The 25236-nt window shown below is 31.5% G+C and overlaps 1 protein-coding gene across 1 annotated transcript in view; it reads right to left on the reverse strand.

The window, feature by feature from the left end:
* Positions 1 to 14566, reverse strand: part of LOC129217153 (glucose-6-phosphate exchanger SLC37A4-like) — a 42831-nt gene extending 28265 nt beyond the window's left edge. The window contains exon 1 of the mRNA XM_054851413.1: positions 14138 to 14566. Coding sequence (XP_054707388.1) covers positions 14138 to 14255 — 118 coding nt within the window. The 5' untranslated portion in view covers positions 14256 to 14566. The remainder of the gene's footprint in view (positions 1 to 14137) is intronic.
* Positions 14567 to 25236: the final 10670 nt, after the last annotated feature.

Consider the following 25236-nt stretch of genomic DNA (forward strand, 5'->3'; position numbering starts at 1 on the left):
GAAAAATAAGGGGGGGGGGGGGGACAAGAAATAAGCCATGAGTTTCATGGAAATGTTAGTAATTATTATTATCATTTATTTCACTTATTTATTTATTTATTTTTTATTTTATTTTATTTTATTTATTGATTTTTTTTTTTTTTTTTTTTGTACAATCACACTTTTTGGTTATTGGTTATAATGTTATTTAAAATGCAATGATTTTAAACATTTTTTTGAAAAATAGAACATATATTTACAAATATATTTGCATTTATTTTTAGTCAGTGCAACGTTGGTAATTGTCACATGTTAACTGTGTCGTAACATTAGTTTATTCCAGTTAGGAAAAAGTTACCTCGGATGAAGATCAAAGCATGTGATAATCAAAGCAATTTTCAAAACTTGATATTCATATTGTGATAGTTTGTTAATAGAAAAAAAAATGTTGTAAAATGGTAAAATTCTTGTTATTAACACTTTAAATATTAATTGAGATTTACTAATATTCTGTGCAGTATTTATTTGTTTAATATTAATGTTATTTGCACTTTCAATGTTTCGTACTAATGGTCTAGTGCATGCTGGGCATAGTGGATGGAGCAAAGTGATGGTGTTTGTTTACTTACTCAATCATTTATTAAATCATTCATGTATACATTTATTAATAACATGGTTTACATTCTGTCATTCAAACAATTCACTTAATTATTCGCTAATTTTCTTATTCATTCACGATTTATTTTTTTTTCCTCATATATGTATCCTTATATATTATTTCTGTAGCCTGTTTTTGGTTTCTACGCGAGATTTTCCTCAATTCTTAATCGATTTCTTTGATTTACACCTTATTTTAAAGCTTATCGTGCAGGCTACTGACGAAAAATAGACCCACGGTCTAAAAATTGTTTTTTTCGGGCAAAAAACCTGTTTTAAAGAACCAGAATGAGGTTTTCGGTTAAATTTATATCTTTAACTTGCACTGTTACCGACAGAGCTGAATAGCTTGATCGGCAGAGCATTCGACTGGTAACCAGGAGAATGCGTGTTCGGGCCCACGTCCGGACAATCTGCATCAAAAAATTAGAAACATATCGCGCATTACATGAACAATGAGTAACATATATGAGGGAATACATGAGGTAGAAACGCTCCTAGCTGTTATGAAAACTTGATGCAACACGGAGCTAAATTGATTTAAAGCTTTGGCTCCGGGAAGAAAATTAAAGCATAGTGTAAGCGAAAATATAAATATCAGGTTTAAGATTTCAGACTACATTGGAATTGTTTTTTGTTTAGTAAAGTATAATAAATCGTATGTTGAAATATAGCTTCTTCTAATGAGTTTTTGACTCTTTGTACAAATAAAAAAATACTACCTCAATTTAAAGCGTAATATATATTTTTTTCTTATTTTTGCAAAAAAAACAAATAGCGTATCACATTTTTACTACATTTGAAAAGCTACGCTTAAAAAAGAACTTAGTTCAAATTATTTTGTATTTTAACCGTGCTGTTAAATGATGAACACGTGCTGCCATCTAAGTCATGACGGTTCAAACAGCCTGCGATAACAAATTGTAAATATTTTTAAAAATAAAAACAATTCTCAGCAAGAAAAAAAATTTAAAATTACCTGTGGGTTATTTTTTTTTTCGGTAGAGCGTTCGGCTATTAACTGTCTGAACTTCGGGCCAGTTCGGGCTGTCCGACATAATAGCAAATTTACAGTAAGATTACGCATTACATGTACTCATAACATACAACAGATAACACACGTAAAAACATAAATGCAGTGGGAATGCTATTTGGTGTTTCGACTCCTTTATGCAAGCTACAGTTATCATTCAGATAAGTTGACTGCTAATCGAAGGGTGTTCTTCCCCCTTTTTTTTTAAAGCTTTGACTCCGTCCAGACCATGGAGCATAATGTAAGCATAAAAAAAGTATTAGATATACCTCAAGGGAATCCTTTTTGTGCAGAAAAACATTTTCATTGTATGCTGAAATGTAGATTTTTCTAAAAGCAAGGTTCGAACTTTTGTACAAATAAAAAATACTACGCCAAATTAAAACTACGAGTTTCAACCAGTAAATCTTTAATTATTTATTCGAATACGATATAAAACATTAAAATAATTATCAACTTCATTAGTAAGAAATCATTTTCTACTCCTCTGCTTTCGGCTGAAAAAAAAAATACATTTTGTCTACGTTCGAAAAATTACACTTAAAAAACGGACTCAGTTCAACTGGTTTTGGTTTTGAATTTTAAGTGTTCGATTAAAAGAAAAACAAGAGCGGGCTTTTAAGCCGTACAGGTTAAAGAAGCCTGCTATGGGAAATTGTTGAATATTCAAAAATAAAAACACTTATTTTTTCAACCGAATTTATTACTTCTCTAGAATGTTTGTTTCAATCGCTACGTGAGATCTTCCTCATTCTTTAATCAAATTCCATGTTTTACGATTAATTTTAAATCGTATCATGCTGGCTAATGACAAAACATAGACGCATGATCTTATTATATTTTTTTCGGCGAAGAACTTTTTTACTGTGTTTTATTACGCATTCCTTCAATGACTAGCATTCGAAGAGGAAGGCACAGTTGCTAGGTTTGTTGGAGCGTCGTACTGTTAATCAGAATGGCGCCAGTTCGAATCCGTGCCATAAATATCTCTTTAATGTTTCTTTTTTTCCGTCAGATGCTCACATGGGCAGGACTGTATTTGCCACAACCTGTTTTTTCACATGCAAAATTACTGATTTTTCACGTGTCACTCAGCCACACTTTTAATGATATTTATATTTGCATTGAAAATACGTACAACCAAAAGGGGAGCGATGATCAAATTATCACAACGTTGTATTTAACGAGGTTTTGTTACTGATGTCTTCAAATTACATGCCTTCTCTTGTGCTCTTACTTTTTTCCGTTTACTTTTTTCGGTTTTTCTTTGGTTTTCTTCATTTCTTTCTTTTAAATTTTTAAAGAGCGAAATGCCTTATGAAACGATTCGAAGTACAGTGCGGAGTTCCGCACGGGTCGGCTAGTTTATTTATTTATTTATTTATTTATGTTCGTTTATTATTTCATTATCTTTCATTTATTCATTCTTTCTTTTATTTACTCATTTACTCATTCATTTGTAACAAAGCATTTTTAATAGTAGAATAGAAAGTATTTCATTAGAAATATTTTATATTTCCCCTTACTCCAGAAAAGTAAGTGAAATTTTTCTATCTTTTTCTTTAAGGCACAAATTTACCCTTACAAATAAAAAATAATGTTTCATTGCAAGTTTGTTTTTTGTAAAATATATTGTTCTTTTTTTTTTTTTTTTGTTTTTTTTTTTGTTTGTTTGTTTGCTGTAATTTTCAATCCGAATTTCAAATTTGTAAATTCGGAAAAAAGTAAGTTATCTTAACAATTCCACTTTACCCCACATTTCCCTACGTTGTACAAAATAATCAGAAATCTAGCATCCTTGATCTTTCAAAAAATATTTTACACATACAGTGGCTCCCAAAAGTCTTCGTACACCTACCACTTTCAACGAAATAGGCCCCAATCCATTGGTTAGAATTAATATTTCGGAATAGGTATTTAATTATAAGATCTATGATAAATTTTTAACAAAACTACATAAAAAGTTTTTTAAAAATATTAAAACTTAATTTTTTAAAAATCAAAAACCAAAAAGTGCCGGAAATTTTATCTCACAAAAGTCTTCGTACACTTCATAAAATGTCGATATATTATTGAATAATCTAACTTTTGATTAAGTTATTAATTAGTATAATATCATACAGTATTCATAACCCCTTTTAAACGCCTGGGAATAGATTTCATTCTTTTTCTTTCTTTTTTTTCCGTAATTTCAGAGTAAGTGTTCAACCACACTTCGAATCATACTGTTTCTAACTCTATTTTCGTTTTAAAGCCCTATTTTCGTAATCTAGCCTCCAGATATCTCTAAATACGTTACATTTAGTTAAAATCTGGAGATTGAGGGTTTTTTTTTCTAAATTTTAGGACAATTTTCGAGGCACTATACGCAAACGTTGAAAACCGTGTACTTCTTATCGTTAATTTTGATAAAAAACAAAGTTGTTTCCAATAACCAAATTTTTGGCTAAGAGTTCAAAATTGGTTTTAAAATATTTAAAGGAACAGCATGATTCATTATTTCATCAAAAAATTACAAACTACCAAATCCTGATGCTGATATGCACCCTCATACTAGAACATCTCCACCGTCCTGATTAACTGATCCAATTAAGTTCTTAAGAATAAGTTCCTAATTTTTCTTCTATTTACAGTTGTACAACAATTTAACAAAAAATGTTGAATAAATTTTTATCTGCAGGTAAGACGTTATTCTAAAACGTTTTTAGCTTATTTATCGTTGATTTTGCAGCGAAAAGCGTAAGCTTTCTGTTTTTCGCGCGACCAAGAAAATTTCTGCGGGAAGAGGTCCATTTATTCTAGCTGATCAGAGAACTTGGCGGACAATTTTAGGCGAAAATTTAATGTAAAATGTTTCATTTATCTCTGTAGAAACTTTTACAGCATTCAAATGTGTATTTTTCATAAATTTTTTACCTTTAAATCTCCGATCACGTTTTTTCAACTTTGCCGGTTGACCTTTTCTTACCTTGTTTTCGGTCCGATTCCTTTCTTTAAAGCATTTTATCAAGCACTTTACTATACATACAAATAAATTAACTAATTTAGAGACATTTCAAACCAATTTACCACTACTGTGGGAAAAAAATTCAAATTTTGAATGGTGTTTGCGGTTTTTTACGAATACCAGCCATTTTACAGTAATAAGCACAATATTAAGGAATAAATAAACAAAAAATTAAAGGCAAATGACTTATGAGGGTCAACACAATGCAAAAATTTTAATAAAACGGCATATGATCATTTTAATCGTGAATTTATTCGAAAATATTTGAGTGTACGATGACTTTTGTGGCGTGTTATTTCTCTGTCTCTTCGTTTTCTGACCCATTTCAAAAAGAAGATCCTTCAATATTTTGAAAAAACCAATGGGTTGTATTTAGAATGACATAGGAATGACGTGATAAAATATTGGACTTCATATTCGAATTCAGTTTCGCGTTATTTTGGTTTTACTAAAAAATTTCAAAGTGTACGAACACTTTTGGGAGCCACTGTATGTTGTAAACCTTACTGTAGTTGCGAAATCCCTTAAATATTGCTTAAATCAGCGATTAATGTCGCGAAACTTTTTTTTTTCATATCAGAGAATAAATTAATGAATAAAAAGAGAACATTTTAATCATTGGAAAATCGGTGAAAAATAAGCATATTTAAAAGCCTAAACACACGACGTCCGATTTTGACTATGTAAAAACTAGATTGCTTCAATAACTAAAGTTGTCAGGTGAAAAATGTGACTAAAAATGTCCTTCTCATAAGAAAGAAAATAAAGTCTCTTGGCGAGATTTTGTTCATCAGTTTAGTCCCTATTACGATGAATAGATTAAGGTTTAATTTGATAAGCTGTGGTAGTAGATCAATTAAAATAAAAATTGCACATGCTACCGCGCATTTTGTTGATCATTTATTTAACACTAGTGGTACCCGCACGGCTTTGCTCGTAATAGAAAAATTAAAAGGTCTTTTGGTTCGCCTCTATATTTACAAATAATGTATGGTGAAATTTCTCGCCAATTGGCTTGTACCCATGTTACGGTTCCATGTTATGATAATTTCGTATCTCGCCATTTGGCTTGTGCCCATGTTACGGTTCCACGTTATGATAATTTCGTATCTCGCCATTTGACTTATGTCCATGTTACGGTTCCACGTTATGATAATTTCGTAATTTACTCGTCCATCTTATGATAGTTTTGTTCTTAAAATTGGAATAGAAAAAGAACAAACGAATTTCCGAAAAATCGCTTCGAGGTGCACACCCGCAAGCTACAAACTAACTTTGTGCCAAATTTCATGAAAATCGGCCGAACGGTCTAGGCGCTATGCTTGTCAGAAATCCAGACATCCATACATCCTCCGGACATCCAGACAGAGAGACTTTCAGCTTTATTATTAGTAAAGATGACAAAATCGGATCCTTTGCGAGGAAAAATATGAGCATGAAATCGCTACATTGAAATTGAACTGATTTGATTATTCAAACAATTACTGGATCAAACAACAGCCAATAAGTATCAGTTAAATATAAGATATACCAATCACTTACAGTGGCTCCCAAAAGTGTTCGTACACTTTGAAATTTTTTAGTAAAACCAAAATAACGCGAAACTGAATTCGAATATGAAGTCCAATATTTTATCACATCATTCGTATGTCATTCTAAATAAAACCCTGTAGTTTTTTCAAAATATTGAAGGATCTTCTTTTTGAAATGGGTCAAAAAATGAAGAGACAGAGAAATAACATGCCACAAAAGTCATCGTACACTCAAATTTTTTCGAATAAATTAGAGATTAAAATTATCATATGTCGTTTTTTTATTTTGTTTTGCATTGTGTTGACCTTTAAAGGTCATTTGGCTTTAATTTTTTGTTTATTTATTCCTTAATATTGTGCGTTTTACTTAAAAATGGCTGGTATTCGTAAAAAACCACAAACACCATTCGAAAGTTGAATTTTTTCCTCACAGTAACGGTAAACTGGTTTGAAATGTCTTTAAACTAGTTAATTTATTCCATTCTGTAGCAAAGTGCTTGATAAAGTGCTTAAAAGAAAAGAATCGGACAGAAAACAAGGCAAGAGAAGGTCAACTGGCAAAGTTAACAAAGCGTGATCAGAGTTTTACAGTTTAAGAAATTGTGAAAAATGCGCAAGTTCTCTGATTAACTGGATTACATCGGACCTCTTCCCGCAGAAATTTTCTTGGACGTGCGAAAAGCAGAAAGCTTACGCTTTTCGTCGCAATATCAATGATAAATGAGCGCAAAACGTTTTGGAATTACGTCTTACTTACAGATAAAAATGAATTCAGCATTTTTGGTTAAATTATCGTATAATTGTTAAATAGAAGAAAAAATGAGGAATTTAATTTTAAGAACTTAGTTGGATCAGTCAATCAGGACGGTGAAAGTGTTCTTGTGTGAGGGTGCATATCAGCATCAGGATTTGGTAGTTTGGAATTTTTTGATAAAATAATGAATCACGCTGTTCATTTAAATATTTTAAAAACCAATTTTAAACTCTTAGCCAAAAATTTGGTTATCGGAAACAATTTTGTTCTTTATCAAGATAACGATAAGAAGCGCACGGTTTTCAAAGTTTACGTCTAGTACCTCAAAAATTGTCCTAAAATTTAGAAAATACCCCTTTAATCTCCAGATCTGAACTTAATGTAACATATTTAGAGATATCTGGAGGCTAGATTACGAAAATACGGCTTTGAAACGAAAATAGAGCTAGAAACAGTAAGACTCGAAGAGTGGTTGAACACTTACTCAGAAATTACGCAAAAAAAAAGAAAGAAAAAAGAATGAATTCTATTCCCATACGTTTAAAAGGTGTTGTTAATATTGCATGATATTCTACCTAATAATAACTTAATAAAAAGTAAGATTATTCAATAATATATGGACATTTTTTTAAAGTGTACGAAGACTTTTGTGAGATAAAATTTCCAGCACTTTTGGTGTTTTATTTTTAAAAAAATAAGTTTTAATATTAAAAAAAAAAAATCATGTATTTTTGTTGAAAATTGATCATAGATTTTATAATTTAATACCTGTTCCGAAATATTAATTTTAACCAATGGATAAGATCCTATTTCATCGAAAGTCGTAGGTGTACGAACACTTTTGGGAGCAACTGTATATTGCTAATACCATGTAACAATAGAAAAATATAGCTTGCACAAAACGTTAATTTTATTATCTAATTAGTAATACCCCCCATAAGTAATATAAATGGTTATTTCTATCAATGATTATGCCACTAATGCTTTAAATTGTATTTTGCGCATGAAATATGTTAAAGCTGTTAGACGTCCATCTTGCAAACAGGAAAAAAAAAATGTTGAGAAAATGACTACATTTTGGCAGAATCGTATTCGCAACACCAACGAACTATAGGGGGCACTGCAGTCACTGTCTAATGGCGGACGAAAAAACTAGAACAAACGCATGTGGTAACGAAGAAAATGCTAAAAGTGTTGTGATTTTTGTACGTATGTATGATTTTTTCGCTTTATTCTTTTTAAATTAATTTTCAAAGTCTTGTGGATATTCTGGCCCACGTAGAAAGAAATGAGAATTCAAGAAGCATTACTAAACGTCAAAGATTAATGCAAACTACGTAGTTCGTAGTTCTAAGCAGCTATTTCCACGATGTTGAATTCGATATTTATCAATTCTTGATAAAACTAAATAATAATTGTGACCTGACAAGAATAACAATTAATGCTAAAAAATTCAATATGACATTACTAATTATTATCGAAAGAAGATGATTTTTTTTTTGCCTTGCTTGGCTAGCTCTTATTGTTTTGCATTTGTAGCTGAGTAATTTCTCTCGAATTCCCGAATCGATTAATTTAAACTTTTTCTGTTTCGATTTTTCTAATTTCTGAATTACGATTTAATTATGTCATGCTATGCAAATCATCAACAAAATTCTCACGGATATTCGCAACTCCAGCGCTCGAATACGCTACCTTGCGGTGATTTACAGAACTGCCGAAGAAACTAAAACATTGCCACGTTGCGTTCCACGTGTGTCTGTTGACGTAAACACAGGCAGTTTGTTCTGAGTATTTAGTAACGCAATCGATGTGTCTTAGTTTGCTTTCAGCTACAGAAATTAATTCATCCCTCAGTAGTATTCTCGAGCTTCTCAAAATAATGATAGTTTTCCTTATTTCCTTCTAAAATATGAGTTGATTTAGAAATGGTGAAAGCGAAAACTCTGGATTAACTAACTTGGATAACGTTATACAAAGTAAAATTTTTTATTGTTTTGTATGAATTTGTAAGAATATGAGTTTTTTTTAATCTTAAATTAATTAAACTAACCATATTTTACAGCAGCATTTAGTTGGAATGGACAGTATGCAAAATATTTTCTTGAATATATTATCGTAGAACAAAATGAAAAATGTTTAACCGAGAAAGAATTTACTTTATTCCTTTTATTCTCAGCTGAAAGGTTTCACCAAATTTGTTTAGGGTTATAGTTTTAGTATTGTGCGAGCAAAGTAGCCTTGGCGAGATTTCGCGTTTTTAGTTAAACCATTTTTAATTTTTATCATGAGTGGAATAAAATGGTAGTAAGATTACAGAATTCGATAAGTAAAAAGAAATAATAGTCAATCAACTGAAAAGAAAACTAGCACCATATATCCGTAAGAATTTTGTAGATGATTTGCATAACATGACATAATTAAATCGTAACTCAGAAATTATAAACATCGAAACAGAAAAATTTTAAATTAACCGATTCGGGAATTCGAAAGAAATAACTCAGCTACAAATGCAAAACAATAAAGGCTTGCCAAGCAAAGCAAAGAAGTATCATCTTCTTTTGGTAATAATTTGTAATGTCATATTAAATTTTCTAGCATTAATTGTTATTCTTGTCAGGCCACAATTATTATTTAGTTTTATCAAGAATTGATAAATATCGAATTCAACATCGTGAAAATGGCTGCTTGGAACTATGAACTACGTAGTTTGCATTAATGTTTGACGTTTAGTAATGCTTCTTGAATTCTCATTTCTTTCTACGTGGGTCAGAATATCAACAAGGGTTTGAAAATTAATTTAAAAAGAATAAAGCGAAAAAATCATACATACGAACAAAAATCACAACACTTTTAGCATTTTCTTCGTTACCACGTGCGTTTGTTTAAGTTTTTTCATCCGCCATTAGACAGTGACTGCAGTGCCCCCTATAGTTCGTTGGAGTTGCGAATATGGTGGTAGTTTTCTTTTCAGTTGATTGACCATTATTTCTTTTTACTTATCGAATTCTGTAATCTTACTACCATTTTATTCCACTCATGATAAAAATTAAAAATGGTTTAACTAAAAACGCGAAATCTCGCCAAGGCTACTTTGCTCGCACAATACTAAAACTATAACCCTAAACAAATTTGGCGAAACCTTTCAGCTGAGAATAAAAGGAATAAAGTAAATTCTTTCTCGGTGAAACATTTTTCATTTTGTTCTACGATAATATATTCAAGAAAATATTTTGCATACTGTCCATTCCAACTAAATGCTGCTGTAAAATATGGTTAGTTTAATTAATTTAAGATTAAAAAGAAACCCATATTCTTACAAATTCATACAAAACAATAAAATTTTTTACCTTGTATAACGTTATCCAAGTTTGTTAATCCAGAATTTTCGCTTTCACCATTTCTCAATCAACTCATATTTTAGAAGGAAATAATGAAAACTAACATTATTTTGAGAAGCTCGAGAATACTACTAAGGGACGAATTAATTTCCGTAGCTGAAAGCAAACTAAGACACATCGATTGCGTTAATAAATACTCAGAACAAACTGCCTGTGTTTACGTCAGCAGACATACGTGGAACGCAACGTGGCAATGTTTTAGTTTTCCCGGCAGATTTATAAATCACCGCAAGGTAGCGTATTCGAGCGCTGGAGTTGCGAATTATTATCGTGATTGCCATGATACTGTTTGACCATCGATTACATGAAAAGGCTAATATCCGGTTTATAGGCGGAAATGGACGTATCTATTATTTTATGGGGATTTTAATTGGTTTCTTTTAGATGTGCACTTTTGCCTCTCTATTATTTAGCCTTAGTTTTGTAAAAATGAAAATTTGCTCACAGCAACATTTTTTAAATCTCAAGTATATTCGTTCTATATTCTCACAGCAAAAATTAATTCATTTATTTATTCACAACAAAGTTTTGAACTTGCCATTTTGCTTTTACGTTCCTGAACAAAATGAAATTATTGTATTTTCTTTTTGTTGATTCCATGGTAACTATTTTTGTTTCCCTTTATTTTATTTTTGATAATGCAATAAAAGAATAAGGCACTAATGACATTATAAAGCTCGTGCATAAAAGTCCCATCCTTATTTTCCCTTCTCCCCTGCTAGATTAATTCAGATGGAATCGTCTTTACTTGGCAGATTGCCGATGTTGAATACAAACTGAAATTCCAACGATGAATTACTTTATCAGGACTGCATTAATCAATGCGGAGTGCTGGAATCCAATAAGATCACCTTTTCTTCATAAAAAGACATTTATTTTGCTAAAACTACAAGAAAACTACAGAGTCAAAAATATCCAGGCTCCAGGCATTACAGCGCCTTTTTCAAACTCCAATTAATTTCAATTTAATTTTACAGTGTTCTGACAATTTCACGTGCATCACAATTTTCATTCACTGGGAACTCTCTTCACTTCAGTTCCCAACAGCCGAATTACATACAATCCGTGGTCAAACAGTAGCTACACACGGTTATCACGTATTATCAGACCCGTAGTTTAGGGGAGTTGGGATCCATTTGAAAAATTAGCGTTCTTTAGCATATAGGAGGGGAGCGGTTTTTGTTGTATTACGAAAAAATTTGCATTGAGTGTAATTCTTGAGAGCAATAAATTATTCATTTGAAGCCTATTATATTTTCTTCCAAAATCAAGGTCACATTGCCATTCAGTTGGAATCACTGACTAAAATGCATAATGTTTTATAAAAAGAAAAATGATCTTTTGAATCTTGTATCTGCATGTGATGTATTGAAAGGTAATAAATGATTGGAAAATGATATGAAAAATTTGTTTTTTTCAGATGTTATTGGAAATCATAAAATTGACTTTAGACTAGCACTTATTAAAGATTTACGAGTTGAGTTTTCACTTCAATACATAACTGAAAACCATCTCAATAAAAAGCTCAATAAAATTTTCAAATACTGAAATGAATAAGGGAGGGGGCCCAATGCGGGTAAACCGTTATATGCCCCCCCCCCCATGCTGTGTAAGTGGCGATGCCTACTTATGTCGTGTTTACATAAACACCCGCGAGTTTTAATCAGTCCCAGCGAAGCAGCAAAGAAGCGACATGGGGCAACCAGGCTTAAAATTAAAACGAGCTGATGTGTGCATCACATGACTTCCTTTTACTCCAATTTAATGTCATTTTCTCATTATTGGCAGTTTTAATGTGATTCAAAAGTTTGCTCTCTAAATATCACCAACACTTGCGACAAAACTTGTCGACCAAAAGACTGGCGATATATCGCCAAATGTACGCCAAATTATAACACCACTTGAGTTTACATCGAAATTAACAATGATTTCTCCCCCAAAAAGGGGCAAAAGATCCCTTTTGGAGCATCCGAATGCAACCCAAAAAGAAGGTGCACAACTACACCCACTAGGAGTCTACGTACAGATTTAAACTTTCTAGAACATTCTGTTCTTGAGTTATGCGATACTCAAAAATCACACATACGCACATAAGCACATGCATACGTACATACAGACGTCACGAGAAAACTCGTTGTAATTAACTCGGGGATCGTCAAAATGGATATTTCGGATGTCTGTACGTTCCTAGATCCACGTGTGGTCGGTTGAAAAAAAATCTCAACATTCATTCGGGGGTGAGAAAAATGGAAATTAAGGCCGATTTTTGAGTGAAAATTTTTTCGCGAATACAATACTTCCTTTTTTGTAAAAGGAAGTAAAAATGATACATTTCTTAAAAAATTCCTAGTTGAAAAATTTCTAGTTGAAGACCAACTTATTTTTTTGACTGTCAATAATGTTAAGTTATTCTGACATCATCGACCTATAAACTACGATAGTCATTTTGTTTTTTCTTTTTTAAATTTACGGTTATAATTATTGAAATAAAACACGTGCCTTCGGGCAAAGCGGGTATAGAATTTAATCATTTATTTATTTATAATTTCTTGACGCGTGCTGACTTAGATTTTCTATTTCAATAGGATAAGTATAAGTTTAGAAAGTTATTTTTTAGAATGGCTATTAATAAGTCTATTAATTTAATCAGTTATTTCTTTCTATTTTATAAACAAATGTGCTGACTTTAAATTGGATAAGCACAACTGTTTTATTTATTTTTTAATGACAGGTAGCTAGTCAACTATTTTAATCATTTATAACTTTATAGTTGATTGGCAAATGCACCAAATCACAATTAGTTAAACTTACCCGCTTTGGGCTACCTTTTAGGGCAAATCGGGTTTTTAAAATGTTTGTAAAGTTTGATAATAAATAAATATTGGGTTTGAAATAATACAAAAATCACCTGTTATTTTGAAGTTAGGAAATAAAACCGAAATTGTTGCGATAAAAATCCAAAAACTACAATTTTCGAGCTTTCTTTGAAAACCTACCAGCTTTGGACCACCCTCCCCTATTGTTTTAAATAATGAAATTATAATTTCTCAACGTGCATTTAAACTTCTACGGTAAGAGATGTTCTACTGTACTTAGAATAGAAAGAAAAAGTACGAGTAAGTTCAAATTTTGTGCACCTTTAGTTTTATGTTAGGGCTGTCCATAAATGATATCAAACTTTTTTCAACATTTTTGACCCTTCCCTCCTTGCTTTTGTCACGCTATTTTTCATTGTATATTTAAAAAAAAATTGACTTGATGTCACACGTCTTCTTACCCCTTCGCCCCTTCGAATTAACACTTGTGTTATCGACTTCTAGCATTTGAACTTGTTTTTTTTTTTTTTTTTTTTTTTTTTTTTTTTTTTGTAAACCACGGAAGAAATTACAGAAAACTTTTTTGACGCCTAATACAAAAAATATAAATGCGTGTAATAATGTAGTAAAATAATTTCAAGAAATTTGCTATTAAAAGATAAGGAAGCAAGGTTTAAAGTTCAAGTTAAAGGAATAAGAAAATCCGCTCTCGAATAAAAAATAAATAAATAAACAAATGAATAAATAAATTTAAAAAACAAAACGATTTAAGAACATCCGAATTACATTGAAATCGATTTCATGTACTCCATTAGTTTACCTTTAAGAAAACATGTTAAATTTTTCTAGGTTCAAACAACTGCTTTTCCTTATCTATTTAGTCAGAAAGGAGTTAGCTAAAAGGATAAGCGGTACAACAATAAAATCTGTCAATAACAATAATAAAAAAAACTCTCACCAGCACTGCTTTTATCCATTCCTTCTTCTATAAGCTTAGGCATAGCATAAGTCACGCTTTTTCTACTGAAGCTATAACATGCGTAGCACACAAAAAGAATAATATATATAATTTCCATTTTTTCCTCCTTGCTGTTCTTTTAGCACAAAATATAAGATTCAAATACTAGTCATTCACGATATAAAACACATTGATAATGCTAAATATGTAGAAAACCATCGATTCTTTCACTCATAAAAAAAAAAAAGTTTCACTACTCCTCAACATATGAGTAGCTGGACAATCTGCGTAACCTTCAAAGACAACAGGATGTTGATTTGGAGTACAAATAAAATAATGTTGGTTTTTGAGTGCCTGCTCCGTTTGGCTGATTAAAGACGGAGCACTTCAAGAACAATAGCGGTCCAAGTCCCTTTTCCAACTTCATAAAACTGAATATTTCGAATTTCATAGCTACTTAAAGATGTAACAAAAAACTATCATAACTGAAGGGTAAGTCGGAGACTCAGTAATGCAGATAACAATTCTTTCCGTTTATCTGAAGATAAATGCTTTTGGAAATGTGTGAAGAAACTCGACACTACGCACACACACTAACTTTTGTTATTTATTCTTCGGGTATGTGTCTTGCATTTGTGTTATCGTTTAACAAGGAAGTCCAAAGCGCAGCTCCCGTGTCACGTGCGGCAACTTTATATGTGGCTTATTCAATCAACTGTGTCATGTTAAACGTTATTACGTTATTTAATCTCTCAGTTTTTTTTTTTATTTTTTTTTTTTAATTTTTTTTTTTTTTTTAATTTTTTTTTTTTTTTTTTTTTTTTTTGCAAGTTTGAAACACTACGTTGAGAAATGCAAAAAAACTCCAGCAAATTATTTTTGAGCTTAAAAATTATTTCGAAATTAGAATATCTCGTTTTCTTAAACTTCAGCGAGGCAATCGCTTCGTTATTTCTAAATTCGTTTGTGAGGAGTTCCCAAGAGCAATGGTGAACACCCCTCTCCCTCCCAAATACCCAAAGACTCCCCAAGGGGGAGCCCTCCGCCTCCAAAAAGAGAGAGAAGTTCCCGTAAAAAACAACCCCTCTAAAAATATCAATGGCTAGTATAAAAGGCAAATCTTTGTTTACAAGATCAGAAATAACATAAATGAACAAAACAGCAACAAACCATATTTAAAGGCACGTTTAACTTTTCTTTTTGGGGGGGAGGGGGGGTAGAGTCGATTGATTGACAAATTATGCACGTTTCAAGAGCCTTACAGCAAAAATATTTGGGTAGTTATCAGGGACACCCACAAACTTAAATTTTCGGGAAGGGAAAAATTCTCAATTTGCCGAATGAAATTGCAGTTTTACCGAATGAGGAAATACTGTATCATGCGTACATAACATATAAAGAGAAAAAACTTTTGGCAACATCAAAAAGGAAAAAAAAAACAGTTTAAAAATAAAATAAACTGGAGAAGGAATCCCGATGTTGCAATAGTGTATCCAAAACTGTCGAACCAGCGAAATTTGTCGAATTAGGAATTTTTGGTAGTTCACAGTATTACGGGGGGTCATAACCCCTTTTGGATCCATGCTTGGGTGCAAAACTTGAATTAGCCGTCCTTAGAAGTTGTTCTCCGGCTTGCTCCCGCCCCCAGATCCGGCATTGGCAATAACAATAGCACCTGGTATTGTTGCGTAAAATTTTAAGCAACACAGATTTTTATTTATTTTTTTTTATATATATTTTTGTATTCATGTTACTCTACTGTATTTTTTTATGATAGTTTTGTTTTGAAAATTTTCCACTTCCTAGTCAAGTGTGCCAGGGCAAGCGCAAAGAGTTAAGTGCCGTAAACAGGGGCTACTTTGGCCTAGGCTCCTTCTTCGGTTCAAATACAACGCTCGACAAAAAAAAAAAAAAAAAAAAAAAAAGATATAACGTTCTCTGTAACCCTTCAGGAAGCAATTCATAATATTAAAATCTGTTCGCGTCCGTCTGTCCATCTGAAGATAAATCTTCTCGAATATCGCTGCAAGTCGAGAGTCAAACGAGATACCGATCAATTCGAAATTTTCGAAGGAAAACAATAGGACCAATTTCGTATTTGTACGACTTTAATAAGCGGAGATATTAATTAAAATGTTAATTAACGATATGTTATTCGGGAATTTTTATTTCTTTCCTGTTGTCATTTTGCATATGAGTGAGCAAATAATAAAATTCTAATAATTGTTTTAAATGGAATTTTTTTGGCTGCTGTCCAAATCCTAAAACAATTCTTCCATCTATATTTTTATTTTAAAATTTTTAGTTAAGTTTAATTTCTCTTTTATTAAGATATGTAAATCCTAAAACTACTCTTTAAAGCCTTTTTTTTTTTCGTTTAGAAATTTATTGTTAATTTGCAACTCCATAACTCGAATGCGCTGCCCTGCGGTGATTAACAATACTAAAGAAAAAGGTAAAACATTCCCTTCCACGTGTTTTCTTTGGGGTAAATTACAGGTTTCAGACAGTTTGTGGTGTAATGTAATTTCAGAAGAATAGAAAAGAAAGCTTCCCACAAAGACGATGAAAAATTACTGTCATTCATTGAGCGTCAAAGTTAGTTATAAATTACAGCATTTGTTTATTTTACCTTTTTCATTCGCCATTAAACATGGCTGCAGCGCCCCTTATAGTTTATTGGAGTTGCGAATTAGCTTCGTTTCTCTTTTATTCTAAGCAATAATTTTTATTTCTTTATGTTGCCATTTCACATTTATGTTAAATAAAATTTTAGCAATTGTTTCAGTCGTACTGACGTCATCAAAACTACCAACCGGATTAATTGGTTGCTCTATTCGGACATAACCTTTATTTATCGTGTGCCCTTTTTTAATTTTTTACAGCCAACGTTCTTAACTACTTTCTGCATATGAAAAACATTTCTTTAGTTTAATTTATTTATTGTAGTGTAAGTTTATCATTGCCAGCTTCATAGTTGAGTAAATTTAAGATTTGCGACTAATTATGTTTATTTTGTTGGATTTTTCCCTTCACATGGGTGAGTTTTCGAATTATAATAACTCTCTTTTTCCTTCCTGTTTAGTTAAAAGAACACGTTAAATTAAGATTGTCTGGATTTCTTTAATGAAAAAAGAGTTGAACAAAAAAATTACTTTAAATGATTGTATCTGATGTCTCGGTATTAAATTAATGCTTACTGATATTCATTAAGTCTTAATGCTTTAGTTTCACGTAATCAATCTTAACGCGTTTGAAACTAATGTCAGAGTACTACAAAAACATCAACTACTGGACATCCCGTTCAATATTTTAGGTAGCACGTGCAACGCCGGGCACGCAGCTAGTTTTCAAATATATTTTGACAAAATCCGTTAGAGAGCAGCCTTAAGGACTCAGTAATGTGTACTAAGCAGCTTGATAGCTCTCCACCAGGAGCAACACAACTGGTTTTGTGTACCTTGTACTAACATGTGTTTTTATAACCTCTCACACTTTTAAATGTAGAAAGAGTTCTATATTAGCTAAGAGTTTGTTGTCTATTTATGAACACTATACAATACTTTACGTAGTATCATAGTTGTACTTGTCCTTTCTGTTAAGGGTTTTATTTAAAAATTTCACAGTAACAACATAAGTTCTAACCTAAAAATTACAACCTACTTCGGCCTAGCATGAAAATTTGAAAAAATCTGCCAGAGAGATTTGGAAAAAAAAAAAAAAAAGCTAAAAGTAAAACAGGAAAACCCAAAAAAAGGGGGAAAAAAAAGAAAAAAAAAACAGTAATTCTCTGCAACAGATTAAAAAAGCGATTACAGACTCAAATACATAGGTCTCAGTTACATGTTTTTATTATGGAAGATGAAGATGAACTAAAAATTTCAGGAGGTTTAAAAAACGTTGACCCAGTTGCATCTACTTCAAACAAATGTTGTTAAATTTGTTCGAAAGTTTACGGAAATATGATGCTGTAGAATGGAATGGGCTCAGATTTCCAGGAATAGCTGTTGATGTGAGAGAAGAATGAACTAATGTTGAGAGCATGGAACGCATCTAAAAGTTTTGGAAGTAACCGAAAATTTAGGATCCTTTGTTTTACGAATGGTGTTACCCTAGAAAAATTATTCAACCTCCAAAACTGATGAAAAGATGACTGCTCTCCGTTGATAATTTCTGAGACAAAAAACTGTAGGTAGTATGCAGACAAATTTAAAAAGAAAATTAAATTTTTCTTAAAACAAGTATGTGTGACTCAAACTTCCTGCAAAAAAAAAGTATTTTTCTTTCAAATAATAGTTTTTCCTATAAACACGCGTCTTTCTTTGGATCTAGTTAGTTGTTGATAATGATGATGTCGTGTCCATAGATTGTGCCAAATATTGTCGAAGGTCCGAAGGACCGCAGCAGCCAGCTTTGGTGCGTCAGGACTGAAGAGGGTCTCCTGCTGAGATCTCTGTCTGGTAACAAGCCGAGTTTCAAGATCGCTGCGGTAATGCTTGGGCATTCAAAGATGTGTCTTCGTGTGAGTTGAGTCTCTGGGTTCTCTAGTTAGTTCTACAATGATTTTAAATAGCTAACACCACTAGGGCCAAAGTAACCGAAACATTGGGGTAACATTGTCCCAAATAAAAAACAATTAAGAAGGGTAGTAATTCTTTGAAACAAAATGATCAGTATTCAAAAATTAAATTGAGAGAACTCTAGATGTGTAAAAAAGGTTTCCACAGCTTGTAAATATGAAAAGTTACAAAATTATTGAGAAAAGATGAGAAAAGTTCCAAAATGCGGGCGAAAATAATTTGCGTTTATGGCACTTCCTAGGGTAAAAAAATCAGTTACTAACTTCATTCCTAGATAGAAATCAAACGCATTTTCTTTTTAAAAAATAAATAATGATTTAAAAAATTATACATTTTGTTTTACTTTTGTTGAGCATTTTCTCCTTCGTCAGTAGACCGGATATACCAACAATGGGGATCGCATGAAACTTGCGGGTCTCTAGTTTCTGGCACTTAGATTATTCAGCAAATATCTAAAGAATTCATGTTCTGCCTATATGACCGTTTTTTTGTTTTGTTAGAAATTAAACTCTGAGCAGTTACATAAAACAACCCAAATAGTGAAGATATTATAAACTTAGACCATTATTGTTCTGAAAGTTCGTGTTTTATCAGCTTCCCCACTCTCCTATGCATCCAATTATCTTGAAATCACGATTTTCGGAAAAGTAAGCAAGAATATTGTTGATAATTCGGAAATCAGATAAAAGAGAACTTCTTTTATTCGTTTTAAAAATAGATATACAAATATATCTCTACTTATCACGAAAATACCAAAAAAGTCGTCAAATATTAAATTCCTAAATGGTTCGGTAGCGCTATCAACTTGTTGTTGACTTTTCAGAATCCAGAAACTTTTATAAACTGAATAGATGTTGTCTATAGATAATATGTACCACTCGTGTAGAACGTGTTTTTAAACATTATCAACGAAAGTACATTGACTCTACTAACATTTGTCATTTTCAAAACATTTTGGTTTAACCCATTAAATGGTTTATATGGGATGGAGAGCAATTACCCCCTCACTTCAAAAAGTAAAAATCCTTTCCCTTCTTTTTTTCTAAGCTCAAAATTAATAGTCGATCGAAAAATGACAATGTTCGATTCACATGTTTAGAGAAAAGGAATTGACAGTTGTTTTGACGAAAATTGACAATAAGTTTGTGTTTTATACTAATTTCATGTTAATATTTCACAAAAATTGACCTTGAATTGAGAAAAGAAGGAGTCTACAGTCTCCATTCGCCCCAATGTTTGAGGATGTGTCCCGAATTATTTGTAGAAGGTCATTTAATCAATAATGACGTAAAAATCCAAACATATTGCGAAATTTTCCAAAAAAAAAAAAAAAAAAAAAAGTGGGAGGAGGGAGCGGCTTTAGGGGATTTTCCCCAAACCCCTCTCCCTCACATTTGCCCCTTTAACCCCTTCTCCACTCCCACCTCCTTTTTTTCGGTGGACAGCCGCCTATGCTATGCAGGGGAAAGTGGGGCAAAGTGAAATAGTTAAGATAACTAACATTTTTAAAAATAAACAAATGGGATACTTGTTTTGAAAACTATAGTACATAAAACTTGCATTGAAGCGTTATTTTAAATTTTTGGTATCAAATTTGTACATTCAATTTAAAGTAGAAAATTCTACCTTTATTTTCCTCACGTGACAAAGAGAAAAATAAAATATTTTTCCAATGAATTATTTTCTATTCAATTTACAAAAATATTTTTGATCAAACGAATGAGTAACTAAGATAATGAATGAATAAATGAATAGAAAATGAAACAATAAACAAATAAATTAACTTATTAATATATGAGAAAAAATAAATAAGTGAATAAAATAGTGAATGAATGAATAAGTAGGGGAATTATGAAATGAAGAAATGTAAATAGATTATTTTATGATGAACGATATTTTTTATTAACAAAATGAATAAATAAAAGAATGAATGAATAAATTAAAAGGAAATGAAACAATAAACGAATAAAAAAAATAAAGAAGTTAATAAACGAGAAAAAATAAATCAGTTAATAAAATAGTGAATGAATAAGAAAATATGTGAATGAATAAATAAATAAGTTAATTTTTAAATTAAGGAATTTAAATTAAATAACTAATAAATGAATACGTAAATGATTTGATAAAGGATTGAATAAGGGAACGAAATGAACTATTTCACTTGCTCCATCTACTTTGCCTCGTATGCACTTGAGTAATTGTACAAGGCATTTAAAATATAAATAAGCTTAATATTAAATAAATAAATACTGCCGGTGTCAATTAATAGGGGAAAGTTGCCGTCAATGAACCGGTTCCATGACTGGACTTCGAAGATGCTTTCCCCACCGAAGTTTTCTCAGGCACGAAATCAGTTTTAGCGTATTCTTTTGTCTCAAAACAATCCAATGAAGAATCATCAAGGAGCTTGAATCAATACATCATATTGCAGAACGTCCAAATAGGATTTATACTGTTCACTTACTAATTATTGACACTTACATTTTGCTTTTACATGCTTTGAATATTACTGAACAACTAAATGGGAACACTGACTTGAAAGAGTACATTTTCAAGTACAATTCCCACCATTCTAAGTTTCATCATGAATCGTCACAGCAGTGACAATTATGAAAACATTCAAAATGACGCAGTTATCATATTTTCAACTTAAAAACTTGAGTAGTCGATTCAGTATCATTTGTTAAAGTACATTTTAATACCGCTTCAAGTACCTACGTTTGTTGTTCGAGAAAATACAAGAATAAGTGAAATAAAGCCAATTGATAACTGAGGGCATGCAACGTGCTACAGCAAAATCCTTGCTATCAAGTAAAACCTTTGTGGATCAAATTTTTTGAACTTGGATGAAACAAGACTCCCGTTTGTTTAAAAGAGGCCCCATGAAATGTTAGCTAAAAAGAGTAAGTAGAAAATATCAAGTGGTGAGTGAGGTCTGGTGAAAACAGCTGTGTTGTGTGAGTCCTGAGGGGTTTTTATGTTTCTTTTGTGATAAAAAACAATTTAAAAAAAATTCTCTTTCTGAACAACTTGCTATTATTTGTAGTATATGTTTATCTCCTATAATAACCATTTATATTTTACGGTTTGATTTTCTTATTTGAGAATGTGGTCCATCGATGGAAACTCAATGGTCCATCCATAGCAACTGGTTCCCATGAATGGAGCACATGCTAAAATATTTCTTTTAAATTTTTATTCTTTATTGAATACAGTTAGCATGAAAGTGAATATTTTTATTAAAGAAGAAATATACTGAGTAATTATTCCTGTCGTCAATATAAAGTTTGAGTCTGAACTACTTCCTAAAAAGGGTCGAAAGTGTTACGAGGTTCATTGACGGCAACCTTCCTCTATTTAAATTGTTAACAGGACGAAGTTGAACATTTCATAGTAACAAAAGTAGTATTTTACTAACAACATCAAAATTGATACTCAGATTGTAATATCTGAGTATCAATTTTTGAAAATTGCTTGGAATACCATATTCTTTAATATTCAATGGTAACTTTTTCCTGACTGGAATAGATTGCACTTCTTGCAACAAGGTTAAAATATTACCAGATAGGAGGCTCAAAAAGCAGAGTAAATATTTCACCATTGCACTTTACCCCCCCCCCCCCCTTCCCGCTATTTCCCTTTGCTTCATATTCCCCTACTCTAGGGTACTCTATATGAAGTGTCCATGAATGTAATGTTTTTGCAGGAACAACACTTCCTATAAACTAATCAGGTTCTTGAAAAAAAAGGCAATTCGCATTGTCTAGTTCGACTCCATAAAATGTTTTTTTTTTTTAAAGTCAATAGATTTTTCTGGATTTCTTGCTTGTGATACACACTTAAACGGCAGATTGACCGAATTTTAATAATTATTTTAAAATTGGGAGAAAATTTCAACAGGATGTCACAATATGACAAAACTCTAGTAAATTTTAGCGATTAACTTGGTATTAGAGATGGATAGAATGAATGAGGTATCAATTTTGACTGTCGATACTTTTTAAACATCGATGCTTTGATTGAAACATTTTACATTATTGTTTTGGCCCCATTGTTGCGATTTTGCATTTGCATCAAAAAAGTAAAAGAACAAATCTTACAGGCTAATTCCGTAACAAACTTTTACTCCCCCCCCCCCCCACACGAAAGAGTTAAGAGAGCCCCAATGGGAGATCATTGTAATCTCCCAAAAATGTCCTTATTCTGCAACTTTTGTCAGACGATTTGAAAAATTTTGGAGAAAATTTCAATATTGCAAATTTTTATCTCCGAAAGTCCCCTTTCATTAGATATAGGGGAATGTGGGGCAAAGTGAAATAGCGGGGCAAAGTGAAGTGATGAAATATTTACTCTGCTTTTAGCGCCATCTATCTGGTAATATTTTTACTATGTTGTAGCACATATAGTCTATTCCAGTCCGGAAAAAAATACCGCATATGATAATACAGGCAATTTTCAAAAATTGATACTCATATATTGTAATATTTTGTCGTAAGTCAAAAAATATTTATGGTATTATTCAATGATTAAGTTCTTGTTATTAGCATTTTAAATATTAATTGGCACTTTCTTATATTCGATAATGCATTTAGTTACTTAAAATTACGCTTGTTTGTAATTTAAATATTTTACTCAATTAGTCAAGTACTTGAGGGGCAAAGTGAAATAATTAATTTTGTTTAGTCAACTCAATCACTTACTTAATCACTCACGTTTTAATTTATTAATTAATTCATTTACTTTCCTTTAATTAGCAATTCACTCATTTATTCATTCATTCACTTATTATTTATTCATTCACTCTTACTCAATCTATTTTTCTTGATACATATTAATTAATTAATTAATGTAAATATTCGTTTATTGTTTCAGTATCTTTTCATTTTTTTTTTATTAACACGCTTTTATTAGCTTCACCTGTATGTATGTATGTATATATGTATGTATCTTGCAACGAAACCTTGCAGCTCAAATTTCGCCCACTTCCTGCGATCGGATTCTTTTGAAATTTGTCACGCGACCTCAAACCCGATGACAATGCAATATTTTATAATCAAATTAACTAATTAACTCTTTTAATTGTTAGTTTCCTCCAATTTTAATCAAAATTTTGGCATAAATCCAACAATGAAAAAGGAAAAATTTAAAAAAAAATACATTAAAAAATGCTCGCAAAAATTATTTAAAATATCTACAAAAACCTTTAATTTTTCTGCATCAGACAAAATTTGTTCCAATGTTCCAAGGTAATTAGAACATGAAATATAATTGTTTTTAACTAATTTCATGCCAAAATTTTGGTGAGCGTTCAATTGGAAATTCATTGCTGATCAGACCATTGTTGAACAAAACTTTTATTCAAATGCATCTCAAATTTTCAAAGTAATATAAATATGATTTCCGCAAACATACATCGATGACTCACAGTAGCTTCCCATCGGGGTGCCATTGTCTTAACTTTAAGATATTACCTCGCACTCGTTTTATAAATAATTTCGTCAATTCAGGATAAATATTTCAACTGTGGGACTAAAAAACAGAAAAATAAAATAATAGTTAAAAAACTAAAAAAACACGCTTTCGTAGCAAAATGAACTAAAAAGTGAAAATTAATCTTTGGATGATAGTAGTTGACCTATCACTTAATTTTAATATAATACAAAAAAGCGTGGGGGCTTCTTATCAGTTGTCTTGAATTTCTTCCATTTGTTGACCATGCAAAAATGTAAATAGACAGCACCCCACGGTTTTTTTGCACTACATTAAAATTAAGTGATCGGTCAACTACTATCATCCAAAGATTATTTTTCACTTTTTAGTTCAATTTGCTACGAAAGCGTATTTTTTTAGTTTTTTAAACTATTATTTTATTTTTTTTATTCAGCCTTTTATTTACTGATTCATTTGATCAAAAATATTTTTTATACTCGAATAGAAAGTATTTTATTTTTTACGTTGCCCCTTAAAAATGAAAAGTGAAAATTTTCCACTTTTTTTTTGAAGGCGCAAATTTACTGCCAAAAAAAAAAAAAACTCTTTCAATGCAAGTTTTATGAGAAATACAATGTTCATCCGTCATGTATTGTAATTTTCAATACAAATTTCCAATTAGTTCATTTTGAAAAAACTCAGTCATATTAACTATTTTACTTTGTCCCACTTTCCCCTACTTATGTGCGCATACCCCTATTTTATCATTCGGCAAAATTTGGAGTTACATATGGCAAATTGAGAATTTCCGCCCTCCCAAAAATGTGAGTTCAGAACGCCCCTTACTATCGTCAGGACCTGATTATCGCACAGGCCGACTTGGCCTAAGTCTGGGGTTCCATCTTCCTAAGGGGCCCCAGGATCATGCATAGCATTACATCTATATAAAATATATGTATTTTTTCATTAATAAAAAATTGTAACTTGCTAATTGGAACAAAATTTCCTTAAAGACGAGTTTTTATTCATTCTGCCAGTAACGAATTTACCGTGTCACAATTATGAGGGAATTCATAAATACACAAGTTT

This window comes from Uloborus diversus, chromosome 2 (genome assembly GCF_026930045.1).
Source record: "Uloborus diversus isolate 005 chromosome 2, Udiv.v.3.1, whole genome shotgun sequence".
Classification (NCBI taxonomy): Eukaryota; Metazoa; Arthropoda; class Arachnida; order Araneae; family Uloboridae; genus Uloborus; species Uloborus diversus.